The 20,939-nt window shown below is 39.3% G+C and overlaps 1 protein-coding gene and 1 pseudogene across 3 annotated transcripts in view; one reads left to right on the forward strand and one right to left on the reverse strand.

Annotated features, from left to right (window-relative positions):
* AKT3 (AKT serine/threonine kinase 3) overlaps positions 1–20,939 on the reverse strand; it is a 325,616-nt gene that overhangs the window by 145,450 nt on the left and 159,227 nt on the right. For all 3 annotated transcript variants that reach the window (XM_064276763.1, XM_064276764.1, XM_023549330.2), the window contains one exon: positions 18,957–19,082. In XM_064276763.1, the coding sequence (XP_064132833.1) occupies positions 18,957–19,082 (126 nt within the window). The remainder of the gene's footprint in view (positions 1–18,956; positions 19,083–20,939) is intronic.
* LOC135228642 (large ribosomal subunit protein eL36-like) lies at positions 4,562–4,879 on the forward strand (annotated as a pseudogene).

The raw sequence follows: 20,939 nt of genomic DNA on the forward strand, positions 1-20,939 counted from the left end.
TTAACTACCTTACAAGAATATCCTATAGAGATGGAAACTTTATCTGTGTGCTTTTGGAAGCAATAACTGTTGCTGGTTGGATGATTCAATTGTCATGAACTATTCTGGCATGTTTCAAAAGCACTGCCATTTTAAAGAATAAAAAATGTCTAAAAATGCAACCGTGGTAATAGATTCTGAGGGCATGGGTTGGGGGGTGGAGGAGAAAGACAATGACAAATTGGTCCAAAAGGACACAGAGACTTCATAGTTGGAGGACTATTGTGCTGACAATTAGCAACAGAGGAAGCAGAGCACAAAACAAATGAATGAAAAAAGCTGAACTTGCAATGAAAGACCTTATTATAGTGCAGAAACACGATTGTAATAAAGAGGCAATGTACTCGCCTCTATAAAACCTTCAAACAAGCACCCTGTCTCTTCTCGCTGCCCCTGCATTTCATTTTTCGTTAGCATCTGCTTGATTATGTATTACCGCCACCCCATAAGAATGCCTCTATATCTTTCTTGCGTTCCACGGCTTAAAGCTTCTTCCCCACCACTGTGGCCTTGAACCTCATTTAACTTTACTCAAAATATAATAAATGCTTTTAAATTAACATAAAGACCTAGGGGGGGAAAAACCCAGAAAGGTGGTGATTTAGCATGTAACACAACTGGAGAGGCGCCAACATAAACACGTGTCCCTGAAATCCAGCTTGTGAAAAATGCAGCGAGTGTGTAATTCACTCTAACTAGCCAGACGATTCCACCTCTAAGAATCGGTGTTTCTCCTATGACTTTGTTGATATAATTGGAAAAGCCATGATGAAATCTTCACATGCTAGTGATTCCTCTGCAGTGAGCTTCAGTTTCCTTAAATGGAAGTACACAAAAGCCCTAAAACACATCTTCGCGTACGAGTTGAGAATGATAAGGTTAGATCAACGAAAAACCCACAAATAAAAAAAAAAAAAAAAACAACTGCCACCCAGTCAATTCTGACTCATGGCAACCCGACAGGACAGAGTAGAACCAACCCACAGGGTTTCCAACAAGTGGCTGGTGGATTTCAACTACTGACCTTTTGGTTAGCAGCCAAACGCTTAACCACAGTGCCACTAGGGCTCCTACAAACCAGTATAAAACCAAAACCCACTGCCATCCAGTCGATTCCGACTCATGGCGACCCTATAGGATAAGAGTAGAACTGCCCCCATAGAGTTTCCAAGGAGCACCTGGCAGATTCGAACTGCCGACGCTTTGGTTAACAGCCAGAGCACTTAACCACTATGCCACCAGGGTTTCCATACATTGGTATAGAGACATGGAAAGCCCATACCCTCTGAACTGCTCACACTAGAAAATCTCTCATCTTCAAGTCCTAAAGTAGCCAGAGATGCTATAGTAAAGCAGTACTATGGAAAAAGCACTGGCCCTGAAAACTGAAAGCAGTTTAGCTCCCAGCTCCATTGCTTAATAGTTGCACGCTCAGTGGCAAATTCTATGAGCCTAGTTTCCCCGGCTATAAACTAGAGATACTGTTTATCCTGCCAAGATGTTAGCAGAACTGGCAATATGTAAGTGCAGTGCACAGTACAGAGGTGCTCAGCAAATGGTAACATCATCATCACCTTTATCATTGCTACTACTTCTCAACAGACTGAAAGTTTCAAGAAATTATCATTTGCTGCTGATAGGCAAATCACTGAATTTTAGAAGAAGAAAGGACGTTAGAGATCCTTTAATTTCCTCACTCTAGAGATGACAGAAAAGAGCCCTGGTGGGGCAATGGTTAAGTGCTCTGCTGCTAACCAAAAGGTCGGCAGTTTGAACCCACCAGCCGGTTCATCAGAGAAAAGATCAGGCGATCTGCTCCCATAAAGATTATAGCCTAGGAAACCCTATGGGGCAGTTCCACTCTGTCCCATAGGGTCTCTAAGTCAGAATCGATTCTACAGCACCCAACAACAACACAGATGACAAAACTCTTGAATCCCAGGTTAACCGACAAGCTCAATATTACACAAGTTTCAAGCAAATAGTCAACCACCTGGCTATCACCTCCATGCTTGTCCCTTTGTTCTAGGACAGACAAGTACCATGTTTCGCAAAATACGCCTCTGGAGAACAGTTAGAGTTTGCTATTAACCTACTGAATACAATACTTGGCATATCACTAAGCAGTTGAAAGTGCTAACTAAACATTAATTCAAGGAGTAGTCATCATGAACCCCATATATAACTAATGCGGTTTAAGCTAGGTGTTAGACAGACCAGAGTTCAAATCACAATTCTACCATTTATTTGCTTTGAGCCTCTGGGAAAGTTTCTTAATCCCTCCACGTCTCAATTTCATTATCTAGTATTTACTTCTACAAATCTGTCTTGGAAGAAGTACAACCAGACCGCTCCACAGAAGCAAGGATAGTGAGACTGCGTCTTACATACTTTGGACATGTTGTCAGGAGGGATCAGTCCCTGGAGAAGGACATCATGCTTGGCAAAGTACCGGGTCAGTGGAAAAGAGAAAGACCCTCAACGAGGTAGACTGACACAGTGGCTGCAACAATGAGTTCAAGCATAACGTAAGGATGGTGCAGGACAGGGCAGTGTCTTGTTCTGTTGTGCACAGAGTCGCTATGAGTCGAAACTGACTCGATAGCACCTAATAACAACAACAGTATTTACTTCATGTTGTTCCTATGATGAGAAAATGTGAATATATAAATAAAGTACCAACTACAGGTAAGCTCTTAAAAAATGTCAGCTCTTTCCTTAGTTCCTTCCACCCCTATTTCCTATGAGCTAATCATAAAGTACAGTGGGGATTAAAGCACCAAATATAGGAAGCATATAGTCATTCTTCTAAGTACACTTTTTTAAAACTTATAATTACACACACACCTCTACTTTCTAAAAAATAAAAATTTAAAATGAAAGATATTTAGTATCTCTTAGTATATTTTAATAAATAAACATTAACTCAGGTAGGTATCTACATTTAATTTAACCAAAAATGATCTATGCATTTAATTAAAGTATAAATGAGTATAATCAGAAAGGCATGCAAAAATCATTATTTTTACCCTTCTAATACAGATGGGTGTCATGGAAGAAGATGCTGAGATCAGTAACAACAACAGTACAAGATTTCTTAGCTCAGCACCAAAGGCTGGCTGGTGTTGGGTGGTGGTACACATGCAGTAAACTTTTATCAGAAAAACTGAGATACATTTATTCATCATTAAATGCAAAGAAGTACAGGGTAGTCCACCAGCCTTATTACATACAGGCTGTAGGTGGTGACCAAAAGAACCCCTGGCACAGGTATGGCTTCTCTGCACACACCCCTCTCTCTACTCCCATCCACATGCCCTCAGATCTCCTACATAAAAGAAGTGAGATTTTGTTTAAACAGGTAAAGAGATAACATACACTTTTTGGGGCCCTGGTGGCACAGTGGTTAAGCATTTGGCTGCTAACCAAAGAGTCGGCAGTTCGAAACCACCAGCTGCTCCTTGGAACCTTATTGGGCAATTATACTCTGTAGGTTTTTTTACTCTGTCCTATAGCATCACTGTGAGTCGGAATCAACTTGACGGCAATGGGTTTGGTTTGGTTTGAGTACACTTTTCCAAACTAAAACTGCAGTTCGAAACTTTTCTAGCTAAACACAAAAACTGAGAGACCAATAATTTTTAAGGTGAAATTTTAAATGAAATATTGACTTGAGTCAGTAAATCTTTTTCACACTCAATATTGCTACAGAAACACATATAAAATGCCAGGCAGTTTAACAGGGTACCTAGTGCCTAACTCTGACCCTGAGAGAACTGTCTAGTGTGACTATGGTAATCTGTTAAATATTTCAAGTGCCAGACTTATTCCTATCATTTATCCTCTTCCTTCTTTTGTATTTTTCACTCTATACCAGGGATAGGGAAATAACACACCAACTGGAGCTTTCTTTCATTTCTGAGGATTTCATAGCCACTTAATTCAACAATAAGGGAATCAGCTAGTTTCTCAGAAATAATTTTTCAAATTAATGTTGGACCTATTACCTGGAATGTACTTCACTCTTTCAAATATGACACACTTTTCCGAACCATCTCAATTTCCAATGAAGCTTTTCTTGATGATCCAGTCCTTAATGACGCCTCCCCTTTCCTAAATTCTTACTGCATAGAGTCATTGTAAACTTACTTCAGAACTTAACCATAAAACACATCAAAGTACCAGTTCCAAGGGTTTATGGTGGATTTTTGCTATTTAGTCAATAAAGGCTTCAAAGCCCAGGGCAATATTATGCATCTGTGGAATAATGAAATGAGCATGGGCTTTGGAGTTACCATTCTGTAAGACATGGGTTCAAATTCTAGTGCTGCCATTTGCCAGATATGTGACCTTAAAGCAAGTCACAGAACCTCTCTGGGTCTCTTTAAAACAGGGAGTGTAATACGTACCTCACAGTGTTGTGAAAATTAAATGAGACAACATACGTTGAAGAGCCTAGCACACAGTAATCTCAAAAAAGGTTGGTTTCTTCCACCGCAGCAGCCACTGAAGAGCAGCAGCCATGGCTCTGCACTATCCCATGGCCATAGGCCTCAAATGAAGGCAACAAGGTGACCCCAAAAGTGAGCAGGTCCAGGCACAGCCACCACCATGGGTGCCTCACCAAGCATACTACGTTTATGTGGGAGCCTGTCAGAGAGGGATGCAGTTTTGCCCAGGAAGAGCCCACCATGGGGCTGCTTAAGGTCTCCAGGGACAAGCGGGATCTCAAGTTCATCAAGAAAAAGGGTGCTGACACACATCCATGCCAAGGGGAGGCCAAGAGGTGCAGAACAATGTCCTGGGCACCATGAGGAAGGAGGCTGCCAAGAAGGCCTGAGCCCCCCACCCCTGTGCATAATAAAGTCTTGACAGCTAAAAAAAGGGGGGGCGGGTGTGTGGTTTCCTTCCTTATTTCCATTCTTTTATCTCTCAGTACTTGGTACAATGTTGAGAACATAATAAATCTTCAATAAAAGTTTTTTAAATATTCACAAAAATTTGGATATCCTAAAAAATATATGTATACATTAATTTTTGATAACTCCTCTATCTCCAAATTTTGTTACTTTAAATTGTACACACACGCACAGAGGGGAGGAAATTTCAAGAAAGAATAAATGTGCAAGGAAAGACTAGGAAAGGAAGTCAAAGGAATAAGAGGTAATTTGGGGATAAATTTACATGTGGGGTGTTCCTTTACTTAAGCATCTTTGGACACAAGCGATCACTGATTTGACCTCAGGAGAAGTGGGAAGAGAGAGAAAAAGAAGGAAAGGAGGAAACAGGGGTGGAGGGGATGGGGGCAGAGAGGAAAGGAGAGGACAGTGAAGGGAAACCAGGGATAGGAAAGCTTATGCTGGGATCCCTCTTGTTTGCACAGATAACTTAATGTGAGCTGTTGAAGCTGGTCACTATTTGTCTGCCTTTTCCTAAAAACAATCCTCATTCCAGACTCCATTTTACTGAAAAGTGATCATCTAACCAAATTAATGACAATTTCCATTCCAATGGATCCTCTTAGAACAGTCCAAAAGGTACTTAATGATTTTATGATTTGTACCGAGGAGCCCTGGTGGCACAGTGGTTAAGTGCTTGGCAGCTAACCGAGAGGTCAGCAGTTCAGACCCACTAGCCGCTCCGCAGGAGAAAGATGTGGCAGTCTGCTTCTGTGAAGACTACAGCCTTGGAAACCCTATGGTGCAGTCCTACTCTGTCCTATGGGGTCGTTAGGAGTCAGAATCAATTCGACAGCAACATGTTTGGGTTTAGGGGATTATCTGTATTAAAAAACAAATCCAACTTCTGATTTAAAAGAGGTTATGAATAGCAACACAGGTCTTCCTCAGCCTACAGAAGCTTTGTCTTCAAAAGGACAGAGTTTTAAAAATTTGATCTGCACGCAGACCCTCTAGCCCCCACTCAAAGCCTTAAGGCAGATTCAGTAGTACTGCCCTTTTGGTCAATAATGTCTTATTTGCCCAGAAGGAGACCATGGGCAAAGTTTGAAGGTCTATCTTTCACTTTGTTTAGTCATGAGGACTAGCTGCTACAGATCAAACTTCTCTGCATTAAATGAAACTGGGATTTTTCCCTCAAACAAGCAGCTGGCCTAAACTGCAAGAGATTGTTGTGAACAGGTTCTCCTTAAAACTTGTAACGGACTTTAAAGACGTTTACTCTCCACTCCAATGTAATTTAGCCAGAGAGGGATGAATGTCAGCCATTTAACTGAAAATCTTCCTTCCACATTACATTAATACGAGTTTTATTTGCATAGCACTTTACAAACTGCAAAATGTTTTCACATGTATCATCTCATTTAATCCTCACCATAATCCTGGGAAATAGGTATTATTCTCATGTTTAAAGATGAGGAAAATGAAGGTCAGAGAAGTTATGTGATTAGCCCAAGGTCACACATCTAGTAAAGTTAGTAGAACCAAGACTCAAACCCAGGTCTTCTGACTCCAGGTCAGTGACCTTCCAGTATACCAGGTATTACAATAAATGCTAAAAGAAACTAAAAAATGAGCATACACAGTCATTGTCCTCTAGGTGTTAAAGCACCCCCTTGATCCTACGTAAGCTCCTACGCTCCTTTATATTCTGATGCATGGAATTCAGATGGCAAAGGCTGCAACTCAAAAGATCAGCATAGGAGCAAATCAGGAAAGAGGGGTGAGCAATCTTGAAAGGTACTTGTAGTGATATAATGAAAAAACTATTAAAGCAGTAATAGGAAACATAAATGGCACACATATAAATTTATGTTTGTAACAGCACATAACAGATGAAATCTTTTAGAGCCGCAGAGAGCTGCTCACACGTGGGAGCTAGATTTGAAACTCTAGACTGCCATAATCATTTCCATTAAAATGGGACTACACTTTTTTTTTTTTTTTTGTATATTTCTTGTATAATGTAGACAAAAAGGGAGGAAGAGTAGAAACTTGAGGAATTTTTTTTCTTGTCAAACTGGAGTGTGATTTGAATGAGAGGAAGGAAATATGTGACTAAATGTGGTATTACTACTTTTTTCTAAAAACTATCTTCTTTTAAAGTAATTTTTAAAAAGGTGGTCTCCATCCCTAATTCTAAACTTGGTTTGTAAGTTAAATTTTGAAAATATACCACCACATATAATAATCTTTGTAATACTGTGGTGGCTTGTGTGTTGCTCTGATACTGAAAGCTATGCCACCTGTATTTCAAATACCGTCAGGGTCACCCATGTTGGACAGGTTTCAGCAGAGATTCCAGACTGAGACAGACTAGGAAGAAGGACCTGGCAGTCTACTTCTGAAAAAACTGGCCAGTGGAAACTTTATGAATAACAGCAGAACACTGTCTGATATAGTGCTGGAAATGAGCCCCTGAGGTTGGAAGGCTCTCTAAATATGACTAGGGAAGAGCTGCCTCCTCTAAGTAGATTTGACCCTAATGACATGGATGGAGTAAAGCTTTCAGGACCTTCATTCGCTGAGCGGGCACGACTCAAAATGAGTCAACAGCTGCAAACATCCATTAATATTCAGAACATGGAATGTATGAAGTATAAATTAGGGATATCTGAAGTTGACAAAAATGAAACAGAATGCTTGCAGATTGACATCCTAGGCATTACTGAGTGGAAATGGACTGGTATTGGCATTTTGAATCAGACAATCACATAGTCTACTATGCTGGCAATGATAAAATGAAGAAGAATGGTGTTGCATTCACTGCCAAAAAGAACATTTCAAGATCTATCCTGAAATACAACAATGTCAGTGACAGGATAATATCCATATGCCTATAAGGAGGACCACTCAACATGGCTATTATTCAAATTTATGCCCTAATCACTAATGCCAAGGATGAAGAAACTGGACATTTTTACCAACTTCTGCAGTCTGAAATTGATCAAACATGCCATCAGGATACATTGATAATTACTGGTGATTGGAATGGCAAAGTTGGAAACAAAGTAGGATCAGTAGTTGGAAAATAAGGCCTTGGTGACAGTAACAATGTGGAAGATCACATGACAGAATTTTGCAAGACCAAGGACCTATTAATCGGAAATACTTTTTTTCAACAACATAAATGGTAACTATACAAGTGAACCTGACCAGATGGAATACACAGGAATCAAATCAACTACATCTGTGGAAAGAGTTGATGGAGAAGTTCAATATCATCAGTCAGCACAAGGCCAGGGGCTGACCATGAAACATACCATCAACTGCGCCTATGAAAGTTCAAGTTGAAGCTCAAGAAAATTAAAATAAGTACAAGAGAGCCAAAGTACAACTTTGAATATATCCCACCTGAATTCAGACAATCTCAAGAATAGATTTGACACACTGAACACTAATGACAGAAGACCAGATGAGTTGTAGGATGACATCAAGGACATCATACATGAAGAATGTAAAAGGTCATTAAAAAGACCTTCTAATCTTTGAAAAAGATCAAAATGGATCTAAAACGAGACTGTGAAACCTGCTCTTGAACGTCGAGTAGCTAAAGTGAAAAGAAGACTCGATCAAGTAAAAGAGCTGAACAGAAGACTTCAAAGGTCAGCTCAAGAAGACAAAGTTAAGTGTTATAATGAAATGTGCAAAACCAGGAGTTGGAAAAACAAAAGGGAAGAACATTCTTGATATTTCTCAAGCTTAAAGAACTGAAGAAAAAATTCAAGCCTGGAGCTGCAATACTGAACGATCCTATGGGCAAAAAAACTGAACAACGCAGGAAGCATCAAAAGAAGATAAAGGAATATACAGAGTCACTGTACCAAAAATTATTGGCTGGCGTTCAGCTATTTCAAGAAGTAGCACATGATTAAGAACTAACGGTTCTGAAGAAGTCCAAGCTGCACTGACAGCACTGCCGGAAAACAAGGCTCCAGGAATACACCAACTGAGATGTTGCAACAAATGGATGTCGTCTTAGTCATCTAGTGCTGTTACAACAGAAATACCACACGTGGACGGTTTTAACAAACAGGAGCTTATCCTCTCACAGTCTAGTAGGCTAGAAGTCCAAATTCAGGGCATCGGCTCCAGGGAAGGCTTTCTCTCTGTGTCAGCTCTGGAGGAAGGTCCTTCTCATAAATCTTCCCTTGGACTAGGAGCTTCTCAGTGCAGGAATCTCTGATGCAAAGGACACACTTTGCTCCCAGTGCTGCTTTCTTGGTGGTATGAGGTCCCTCGCTCTCTGCTTGCTTCCCTTTCCTTTTATCTCTTGTAAGATAAAAGGTAGTGCAGGCCACACCCTAGGGAAACTCCCTTTATATTGAATCAGGGATGTGACCTGAGCAAGGGGGTTACATCCCATCCTAATCGTCTTGAACATAATCTAATCTTGCCTCATTAGCCACAGGCAGAGATCAGAATTTACAACATGTAGAAAAATTATTTCAATCACAAAATGGAGGACAACAACATAATACTGGGAATCACGACCTAACCAAGTTCACAAGTATTTTCTGGGAACACAGTTCAATCCATGATAGATGCCAACACTGGAGGCACACATTTGTCTCTGCCAAGAAACTCTGAAGACAGCTACCTGGCCAACTGACTGGAAGACATCACATACTTGCCTGTTTCAAAGAAAGGTGATCTAACAGAACAGGGGAAATTATCAAACAATATCATTAATACCACATTCAAGTAAAACTATGCTGAAAATAATTCAAAAACAGTTGCAGCAGTACATCAATAGGGAACTGCCAGAAATTGAAGCCGGATTCAGAAGGGGACATGGAATGAGGGATATCACTGTTGATGTCAGATGAATCTTGGCTGAAAGGAGAGAATACCAGAAAGATGTTTACCTGTTTTATTGATTAGGCAAAGGTATTCAACCATGTGGATCATGACAAATCATGGATAATACTGCAAAAAATGGGAATTCGAGAACCCTTAATTGTGCTCATGTAGAAATACATAAACCAAGAGGCAGTCATTTGAACAGAACAAGGGGATATGCATGGTTTATTATCAGGAAAGGTATGCATCAAGGTTGTATCCTTTCACCATACTTATTCAATCTGTACTTTGAGCAGATAATCCGAGAAACTGGACTATATGAAGAAGAACATGGCATCAGGATTGGAAGAAGACGCATTAACAACCTGTGATACACAGATGATACAACCTTGCTTGCTGAAGCACTTACGGATGAAGATCAAAACACTATATAGCCTTCACTATGAATTACACATTAACATAAAGAGAACAAAAATCCTCACAATTGGACCAATAAGCAACATCGTAATAAATGGAGAAAATATTGGAGTTGTCAAGGGATTTCATTTTACTTAGGTTTACAACTAACGCTCATAGAAGCAGCAGTCTAGAAATCAAACAACATATTGCATTGGGCAAATTTGCTGCAAAAGACCTCTTTAAAGTGTTAAAAAGCAAAAATATCACTTTGAGGACTAAGGTGCACCTGACCCAAGCCATGGTATTTTCAATCGCCTCATATGCACGCAAAAGCTGGACAATGAACAAGGAAGACCAAAGGAGAACTGATGCATCTGAATTATGGTGCTAGTGAACAATACTGAATACACCATGGACTGCCAGAAGATTGAACAAATCTGTCTTGGAAGAACTGGCTAGAATACTTCTTAGAAGCAAAGATGGAGGGACTTCATCTCCTGCACTTTGGACATGTTATCAGGAGGAACCAGCCCCTAGAGAAAGACACCATGGTTGGTAAAGCAGAGGGTCAACAAAAAAGAGGAAGATCCTCAATGAGATGGACTGACACAGTAGCTGCAACAAGAAGTTCAAATATAGCAACAGCTGTTAGGATGGTGCAGGACCGGGCAGTGTTTTGTTCTGTTATATATTGGGTTGCTATGAGTCAGAACTGACTCAACGGTCCCTAAGAACAAAACAATAATGCAGGGTAGGAAAAAATTTTTGATTAACTGTAATTCATTGTGTGATGAATTTTTTAAAGCATGGCGTCTTTTCCTTACAATAAGACAAACTTATTACCAGATATCTGCCTAAAAACCTGACCACAAACAAAGATAAGAAAGCACCAAATCTTCAAATGATCAAGTATATAAAATGGCCTAAAAAAACTCACTTAAAAAAATATATATAGGGTTAGGAATTCTATATGCAATTGAACCTAACAGAAATGTAGCAATTTATGTCAAAAAAAATTTTTATGGAATATTAAGTAATAAAAGAGTAATACTGAAAATATTACAGGGTAGAGTTATGTTTTGGTATGTTTTTAATTGTGGATATATAATACATCAAAAAATGAGAATTCTGTTTATTTAAAGTCCATTTGCAAGGTTCTTTTTTAGGGGAGGGATGAGTCTTAAAAAGAATTTTTCCACAGGAGTGTTATAAATGGCGGTTAGTTTCCCTATCAACCCACGAAAGCCTATTAAATTCCAAATGCTGTTATATTTTGGTGGGGAGAGAGGTGGAGAGGCTAGCCATACAGGTGGGGTGGGCAAGAAATATAAACAGAAACTAGAATTTAATGCCAAATAATCGTTCATTTTTCTTTTTTAATCGTTCAACTTTCAAAATGACTACAACTTTAAAGAAAGTGAGGACGTAAGAGAGTCTGAACCCAAACTTTTATGGCTTCTTTAATTACTTAAGATGTGGAGGGAACTAATTCCTTATTTAGCTAATTTCCTGAGAACCTTGGAGCTTTTATTTTCCTTTTCTTGACTCTACCACTAGATGACTAGTATAATCACCTTTCATTTCCAGGAACTTTTGTCGAAGGCATTCCAGATAGAAAGAATGGCTAGAGCAGGAGAGGGGTGAGAAAAGGAGTAGATGACCAATCTGGAAGAGTTGGGAAATTCGGGTAATGATCAGATGTAGGGGGCACTAAGGGATTTTAACTTTTAGCTTATAAAAATGGAGAAAATGTGAGGTTTCTCTGGGCAGTGTGCACAAAAAAGGAGATGGTATCTGCAAAAGAATATTTTTTGAAGACAAATCTATGCTATGTGTTACTTCCAGATTACAGAAGAGAATATTTCAACGAAAAAGGGATAGACTGTTAAAGTAGGCCAGGTGGGAACCGATCAACCTCACTGAGAATTCTTTCCTCTTCCAAGCACGTACCAATCAAATATCCTCTGTCCTCCAAGGCTCAATTTAACCCCACCAACTATTTCTTCTCTCGACTCTACAATGTTTATTTTCGGTAAAATTCCCTTTGGCACTTGCGGGGAGAGGGTGGTCCTAGTTTTCCACGTCGCCCTAAGTTCCATGTGATTATCTTCCAGGGCCAACGACCAATGTCTACACACAAAGATGGCCCTGTGTACTTCTCTGAGCGTCCACTGTAGGTACGCTGTTGGTGGTGTTAGCTGCTGAGGAGCCGATTTCAACTCATGGCAACCCACGAGCACCGCACAGAACTGCTCCATAGGGTTTTCAAGGTTGCGACCTTTTAGAAACAGATCGTCAGGCCTGTTTTCTGAGGTACCTCTGGGTGGGCTGGAACCGCCAGCCTTTCAGTTAGTAGGTGGGTGCTTAACCATTCACACCACCCAAGACAGATAGACAAATGCTCAAGTCCTCCGTGGAGAAATGATTCCCATTTTTTGAGTTGGGCGAAGTACTTCATCTGAAAGACACTGGTAAGTGTCAAACTGTTTAGAGTCTGTGACTACTAGGTACCCTGAAACACAAAGGGCAGCAACCACGTTTGTGTGTATCCTACATTCTTTACAGTAGCAATGTAACGTTTCTATACACAGATGATCTCAACCTAAAATCATCAGCAAACTGTTGAAAAAAAAATCTTATTTTTTACTCACATCTTTATAGCACTATATTTACAAGACACCTTCACATATAGTTCATATTTAATCTACCCAAAGGATGTTGTTGTTGTTAGTTGTCATCAAGTTGATGCCGACTCATGGGGGCCCCGTGTGTTACACAGCAGAACTGCTTCATAGGGTTTTCTTGGCTGTAATCTCAATGAAAGTAGATTGGCAGGCCTTTTCTTTCATGATACCAAAAGCATTCAAGTACAATTTGTTTGCACCACCGAGGAACCGTCAAATATTATTACCTAAGGCTTGGGGAATTTATACATTCTACATGCAAAAGGGTATCTGGCAATTTAAGTGCTGCCACTGCCATTCAAATCCAAATTCAGGTCCCATGACTCTAAATCTGGTGAAAATGTCATCATCCTGGGAAGAAAGGGGGTATAATACTGAAATGAGGATGGAGAGATTTGAGTTTTAATCTTCATATTTAACTACCACTACCTACTAAGGTGACCTTAAATAGGTCATTGACTTTGTAAAGGCCTAATTTTTCTCATCGAAAAAGTTAAGAAATCTGGACTAGATGTTTTCAGACACTTGTTGGAAAATAATTAAGCCCTAAAATAGAGCACTGGGAGACGAAAGATAAATAAGACTAACCTCTTTCCTTAAAAGAACACATGGATTAGTGGATGAGACACACACATTGTACTGGATTGAATAGTGTCCCCCAAAATTCATGTCCACCCAGAATCTGTAATAGATCCTTTTGGAAATAGGGTTTTTGCAGGTGTAATCAAGTTAAGATGAGGTCATACCAGGCAGCGTGAATCCCAAATCCAGTATACTGTTACCCTTCTAAGAAGAGTTAAATTTAGATACACACAGAGAAGAGGATGCCATGAGAAGATGGAGACAGACATTAAAGTGATGCACGTGCAAGCCAAGGAATACCCAGGACTGTCGGCAGCTATCAGAGGCTAGGAGAGAGGCAGGGAACAGATTCTGTCCCAGAGACTTCAGAGGGAGCACGGCCCTGATGACACCCTAATTTTAGTCTTCTAGCCTCCAGAACTATGAGAAAATTAATTTCCATATTATTTCCCAGTTTTGTGCTATTTATTATGGCAACCCTAGGAAACTAACATACCCAGGAATAAGATAACCAAGAAACAGTGTGACAACAATGTAAGATAGCTTTGTGAAGTAAAGACAGAGGAGTAACTTAGCAAGTAGTAGGGGTGGGAATTTAAATCTGAAATTAATCTTAATGGATGAAAGAAAATTATTTAGGGAACTAGGGGACAGAATATTCCAGTAAGAGAGAGTAGCATTAGCAGAGGCTCAGAGGGGAAAGCAGCATGGTTTGTATGTTGTTGTTGGCTGTCACTGAGTTGATTTCAACTCATGGCAACCCTATGTGTAATAGCACTCATTGCTCCATAGGGTTTTCAAGGCTATGACCTTTCAGGAGCAGATTGCCAGGCCTGTCTTCCGAGGTACCTGTAGATGAGTTGGAACTGCCAACCTTTTGGCTAAGAGTCAAGCACTTAACTGTTTGTTCTACCCAGGGACTCTATATACAACTAGGGTTGATAAAATGTATACAATGAAAGAAAAACAGATGAGAAAAATACAGGCTGATCATGGATTCCATGGAGAATGAGATAAACAAATGAAGCCTGGGAGAATCGGGAGAGATCAATGGACTAGAGATGGTAAAGAAAAGGAATGAGGAAGTTCAGTAGGGGCGGAGGTGATTTGTATAAGGTACCAGAAAACATTTCAGTACTGCTGAAGCATAACTGCAGAGCAGAAAAGAGATGAAGTAAGAGTTGAGAGCAGAAGCCAGACTGAGGAGATCCTTTGTGATATGTTAAGGAAGACGGACTTTACCCAAGGTGCAATGGAGATCCAAGGCAGGGCTTTCACAGAGAATGGCACCATTAGAATTTAATTTTAGAAATATTGCTTTCAGCCATATTTAAAGAAAGAATATGAGGGGTACAAACTAGAGGCAGGGCATCTAATAGGAATCCAGAACAGAGATGATCACGGCTTGTTCTAGAACAATTCCATGAGAACAATTATAGGTATGGACATAATAGGTTCAACAAATAAGCAAAATAAGCAGGGCTAGAAATGAAGCCCTGGTGGCTCAAGGGTTAAGTATTTGGCAGTTAACCCAAAGGTTTGTGGTTTGAACCTACCCAACAGCTCCACAGGAGCAAGGCCTGGCAATCTGCTCCCATAAAGATTATAGCCTAGAAAGCCACATGGGGCAGTTCCACTCTGTCGCATGGGGTCACTATGATTAGAAAATTGACTGGATGGCACCTAACAACATCAACAGAAATGGATTGGGAGGAGGATTAAAGATGTGAAGGGAAAAAAGTCAAGGAATGGATCCAAGCTGCAGCTCAGGTAGAGACAGAACTGATACTAAACATGGGAGAAGAAACTGACAAAATTATCTTGAGTAAAGCTTTGGACATGTTGAATCTAAACAAAAGCTAGGTAGAGTTGGCCTGCAGCCATTTGAATATAATAATCGAATGTTCAGGAGACAGGCCTGGCCTGAAGACATGGGTGTGAGAATAAATTGCATACAGGCTGTAACTAAAACCCTGAAAGTGAATGTGACCACCCAAGAAAAGGGCTGTTGCTGTCAGGAGCAGCTGAGTCGCTTCCAACTCATAGCAACCCCATGTACAACAGAATGAAACACTGCCTGGCCCTGTACCACCCTCACAATTGTTGCTATGTTTGAACCCACTGTTGTAGCCACTGTGTCAATTTGTCTCTTTTTTACTGACCCTCTATTTTACCAAGCATGGTATCTCCTTCCAGTGACTGGTCCCTCCTGACACTATGTCCGAAGTAAGTGAGACAAAGTCCCACCCTCTCTTCTAAGGAGCATTCTGGCTGTACTTCTTCCAAGACAGATTTGTTCATTCTCCTGGCAGTCCATGGTATGTTCAATATTCTTCACCAACATCATAATTCAAAGGCATCAATTCTTCTTTGGCATGCCTGATTCACTGCCCAGCTTTCACATGCATATGAGGTGACTGAAAATACCATGGCTTGGGTTAGGCGCACTTTAGTCTTCAAGGTAAAGTCTTTGCTTTTTAACACTTTAAAGAGTGTCTTGCAGCAGATTTGCCTAATGCAATACGCTGTTTGATTTCTTGACCGCTGCTTCCATGGGCATTGACTGTGGATCCAAGTAAAATGGAATCCTTCACGACTTCAATCCTTTCTCCATTTATTATGATGTTGCTAACTGGTCCAAGGAAAGGGTACAAAAATGAAAGAGTCCTTAGTCTGAACCCAGCTAAACACCAAAATTGACGGGACAGGCAAAGGAACAAAAGCAGGACGGAGAGGCACCCCAGAGCACGATGGGAGAGACAGCCCAAGAAGGAGGTGGGGAACAACAACATAAAATGCAGCCCAGAGGTAAATCCAAGAAAAATAAGAAAAGAAAAATGTCTACTAGGCTTAGCAATTAAGTGGTGACTGGAGAACTTATTGAAAGTGATTTAAATCAAGTGAATAAAAGGAAGCTAGACTGCAGTGCGTTGAGAAGCAAAATGAAGACAATACACAGGCTATCTTTTTGGAAAATTTTAAGCAGAAGGAAAGGAATCTGAAATTATATGAAAATTGGAATGATCAATTCTGAAGTCTCTTCCAATTCTTACACTCTGTTTTTTTATACAGATAAAAAGTATATTTCAGTAAAACTCCATTAAAAACATATAAGTTTGAAGTGACATTTTTAATTACCAGAAAATAGGGGATTCAAAATGTAGCTATCGATGAAATATACGTTTACATAACATTTCCTAGCACACCTTAGAAATACCTTGTCAAACAGTCGTCTTTTACTATACTAAGGAGGCTGAGGCAGAAGTGAAATACTGACTGGTAAGGTACCTCTTGCTGAAATTGTTCCTTCTCTTTAACAGAAAAAGATTCTTTGTCCCTCTCGGCCTGGAATGTCCTCCTTTTTTAATTTGCTTAACTCCTATTCACTCTTCAAGGACCTGATCAAATACCAACCACCTCACAATATGAGACCATGTAAGAGACAAAAAGGACCAAGGACCTGATCTCACAATATGAGACCATGTAAGAGACAAAAAGGACCTTACAAATTCATTGAATCATTGAATCCAAGTGTTTTCACTACACCAATAAAGGAACTAAAGATCAGAGAGTTTGGGAGAATGATCTGAGTAACATCATACTCCTAGCTGTGGCGAAGCTGAAATTTGAACCATTTCTTCACTCGATGCCCGTTTTACTAGACTCATTTTTTCCTAAGGTGATCATTATTTATAAAGTTGAAGTTTGCAATTAAGCCAGGCTGTAAGGATAAGCCACTTAAAATAGTTTTAGTCTAAGACTGACGTTAATAACCCTTCTGAAAACTAAGGAGTTGATCTACAATTCACTGATTAGTTTGAGCCACCTGCCTGCGACCACTTGGTCATCCACACAGAGATTACAGCCGTAGACTACCGTTTCTTTCGTCCCTAGGCTGCCTCAGTCCCTGCACAGGCTTTCTCCCCAAGGGTGCAGCATTTATTTCACCCTCTGCCAGTGGAAGCGTTGGAGCAGATGTTGGCAGACTGTGACATACAGTATGTCTTTAAAACTTGTTGGGGTGTGAAATTTCATAAGGTCAAAAAATGCTGCATTTTCATCAGTGGATACAGGAGTTCTGTACTTTTATAAATTATTTCAGACAAGCCAACAGCATTTGCTAGTAAAATGGACGGACTAAGAAACTGCACTGGCTTTAGGCAGGAAATGATAACGTATGCTGCTGATGTTGCAAAAGCTGATTTCTGTCACTGTAACACAAATGTTCACCCATAAGATCTTCAGAACAGAAACGTATTCTTAAAGTCAATACAAGATATCTCAAATGACAACGGCATTTAAAAATCATTTTCTACTGAAAGAAAGCCATATATTTTGGGCATCTGAGTGGGGAAAAAGATACTTGCCTTAACTAATATATACATATGACGACTGTCTTGTTTTATTTAAAACAAAATCTCTGCATAAGAATCCACCAGTACAGAGAATTTTTTTTTTAAGGTAGTATCTTTATCATTCAAATGATTTCATAAACCCTTTGTTTATTGTTTTCTCTTTTCCCTTAAAAAAAAAAAAAACTATCCATTCTAACCTACTGAAAAGGGTTAACCTATACAAAACATTAGGGGCAAAAATGGTAAAATGAATTGTATAACATTCAAGGACTTTTGCTTTCGTAAATTTTTTGTTGTTGTTTTATTGTATTTATTTATTTTTTTGCTTAATAGTTGGGGAAATTTTCCCTTATCTATTCTCTAAATGTGGCTGGTAGACGACAACATACAACCAAAATCAAAATTAAGGATGTTATCTAGTTGATGGTTTATCTCAATGGTACACACTCTAGTTTTTATACAAGTTTATTTGATTTAACATACTTTCGAAATGCTTTACTTCTGAGTTAGCACAGAAAAACCCTTTTACTGATTAATCAGTAAATCTCAACAGCCTAAAAATAATAATCGTTGTCATCACCGTCATCACCATCATTCAGTTTTTTATTGTGCTCAAGCAAACACAGAATTTCCAAATAAGCTTAAGTCACAAGCATTTTTGTTAGATATTTGTAAGGAAGAAGAATTTGAGTATAAATAGAAAATCTCCCGGGAGGGGGGGGAACTAATGTAAAACACTTGTTTCTCATGGTACTATCAATCAGAAGAGCTAAGATTATGATAGAACACTGATTAGAAATGCACCAAGTACTCCAACATTTTACAACCAAGTTCAATCTAGCAATCAAGTTCGTAGGTTTTTGTTTAGATTTTATAAAGATAACCTACAAGTACGTATTTATCCTGTTCAAATTCTAACTATGAAAACATTCAACTATATTGCATTATGTAAGACCACATATCATCGATAATCCGTATGCTAAGGAATTCAAAGTCTATCAAAGCTGAAAAATACTTTGCTATTAAATACAAACTCAAACTTTTGCACAGGCTTCCCATAGATCCTAAGATACCTGCCACATAAAGTCGTACAAAGAAATAGCTATAAGGTGAACTAACAATTATAATGAACTTACTTGCCACTGAAAAGTTGTTGAGAGGATAAGGTAAATCCACATCTTGAGGTTTCTCTTTATATCCTATGAATGAGCCATCTGTCTTCAAAAGGAAGTATCTTGGCCTCCAGTTTTTTATATATTCTCCTACATGAGGAAAGCACGCATGTTAATGCTGGAAAAAAAAAAAAACGAACAGCACTTTTATGTGAAAAATAAATTATTGTACAATATATGTCCTACAACACTGGCCTCCAAAAATTTCGTTAGGCAATTTTCTTTTAACTTAGCTTACAAAAGAAAATACATAACCCTGCAATTAAGATTCAATAAAAACCCAAACATGTTTTGTTCTTAATGATTTCACACTTTGATAATTCATTTACACCATTATTCCTTCAGAGAATCGTTCATCTGAGTACACATTTTGTTCAGTTTCTTATTTTATCAGATGGTTGTTAGAGCATAATTTCAGCAGTTTAAAAAAGCCTTGGTAAATCATCCACACAGTATCAATGAATTTCGATGAATACTTATCATAAGAGGAATATGAAATAGATCTTTCTCTTCCATGTATCACTAATTGGGTCATTTTTTTAAGAGAGGAAAAAAGTCTATTTTCATCGTTAAATTTTGTTCACAACTCTTTTAAACATTTTATTATTCTGCATAAGAATATGACCTTTTGTACAATGCTGTAAATAAATTATGAAAATGGACATGGGTTAACAGGGCTTAAAATCACACACATGTAGACACACAGAGGAACATAAAAACTCTAAGAACAAATAACAGTCAATAAATGTATATTTTACCATGTACTGATAGGTTACCTCCTAAAAAAAAAAAAAAAATCCTAGCCACCAAAAATACAAAATTTTAAGCCACCAGATCACCATCTGATTACCTAAGCATGGGACAAAGAACAGGATTTGTCCTTTTGTCTCTGATTTCTTGAAAATAGCCCTTGGAATTCCCCACCAATCTAAGGTGTTTTTGTTTTTCTAAAACAGCCAAGCAACAATTAAGTGTGCAAATGAGGTGGGAGCCCAAGGACCCCACCTGACCAACTTGCCCTCAGGAAAAACGAGGGCAAGATGGAATCAGTAGTGCAGGTTCGGTTCACTCATTTACTACACATAAAAGGCCCTAGTCGAGCACATATATTGAGGTCCCAATAACTATTATAAACCAAAACCAAACCAAACCCACTGCTGTTAAGTCGTTCCGATTCACAGCAAACCTACGAACTGCCCCATACGTTTTCCAAGGCTGTAAATCTTTACAAAAGCAGACTGCCACATCTTTCTCGCTCAAACTATTATAAAGGATCTCTGATCTTGGAGCTTGAACTTCCGGATTGATGATTGAATCTCCGTGGACCTGAAGCTCCATGCCGAAAACCACTTCCAAACCTCACCTGTACATCTCTTCATGTACACCCTTCGTGGTTATATTAAAAGGGGGGTGGGTATACCCTTACCCGTGAGTTCTGTGAGTCATTCTTGAGAATTACTGAACCCTGCAGGGGCAGTGAGAGCCAGCAGGGCCTGGCGTCTACCTATTTGGCAGTTGATTCTACTTGTTAAGACCCCAGTCTTGGGTGGCTGGTGGACAGGAGAGGGCTGTGCAGGCAGTCATTTTGTAAAGACTTAACTCTGGGTGGTTAGGGACAGAGAAAGAAAATGCCACATGGGTGGCTGGTATTAGAGATTAAAAAGTGGGAAAGCAGGGATGTGAATTAACTCCGCACTTTGAAGATTAGCCACGTGTCTATTATTATTAACGCACTAGGTTTCTCTAACTTTAAGCAACAGGGTGTTCCATGATACCACAAGAGCTGAAAGGCTACTCTGGTCTCAATTTTAAGTTCTCTAGTGAGTATTGCTCTCTGGTTATTCTATCTTAAATGCTTATCACAGAACTACAAAAAGTTGCAAGCAGTCCAACTTTGTCTATAAATCACCTTCTTCCCTGGATCCCTAGTTATCCAAGCCAAAACCT

This window comes from Loxodonta africana, chromosome 25 (assembly GCF_030014295.1).
Source record: "Loxodonta africana isolate mLoxAfr1 chromosome 25, mLoxAfr1.hap2, whole genome shotgun sequence".
NCBI lineage: Eukaryota > Metazoa > Chordata > Mammalia > Proboscidea > Elephantidae > Loxodonta > Loxodonta africana.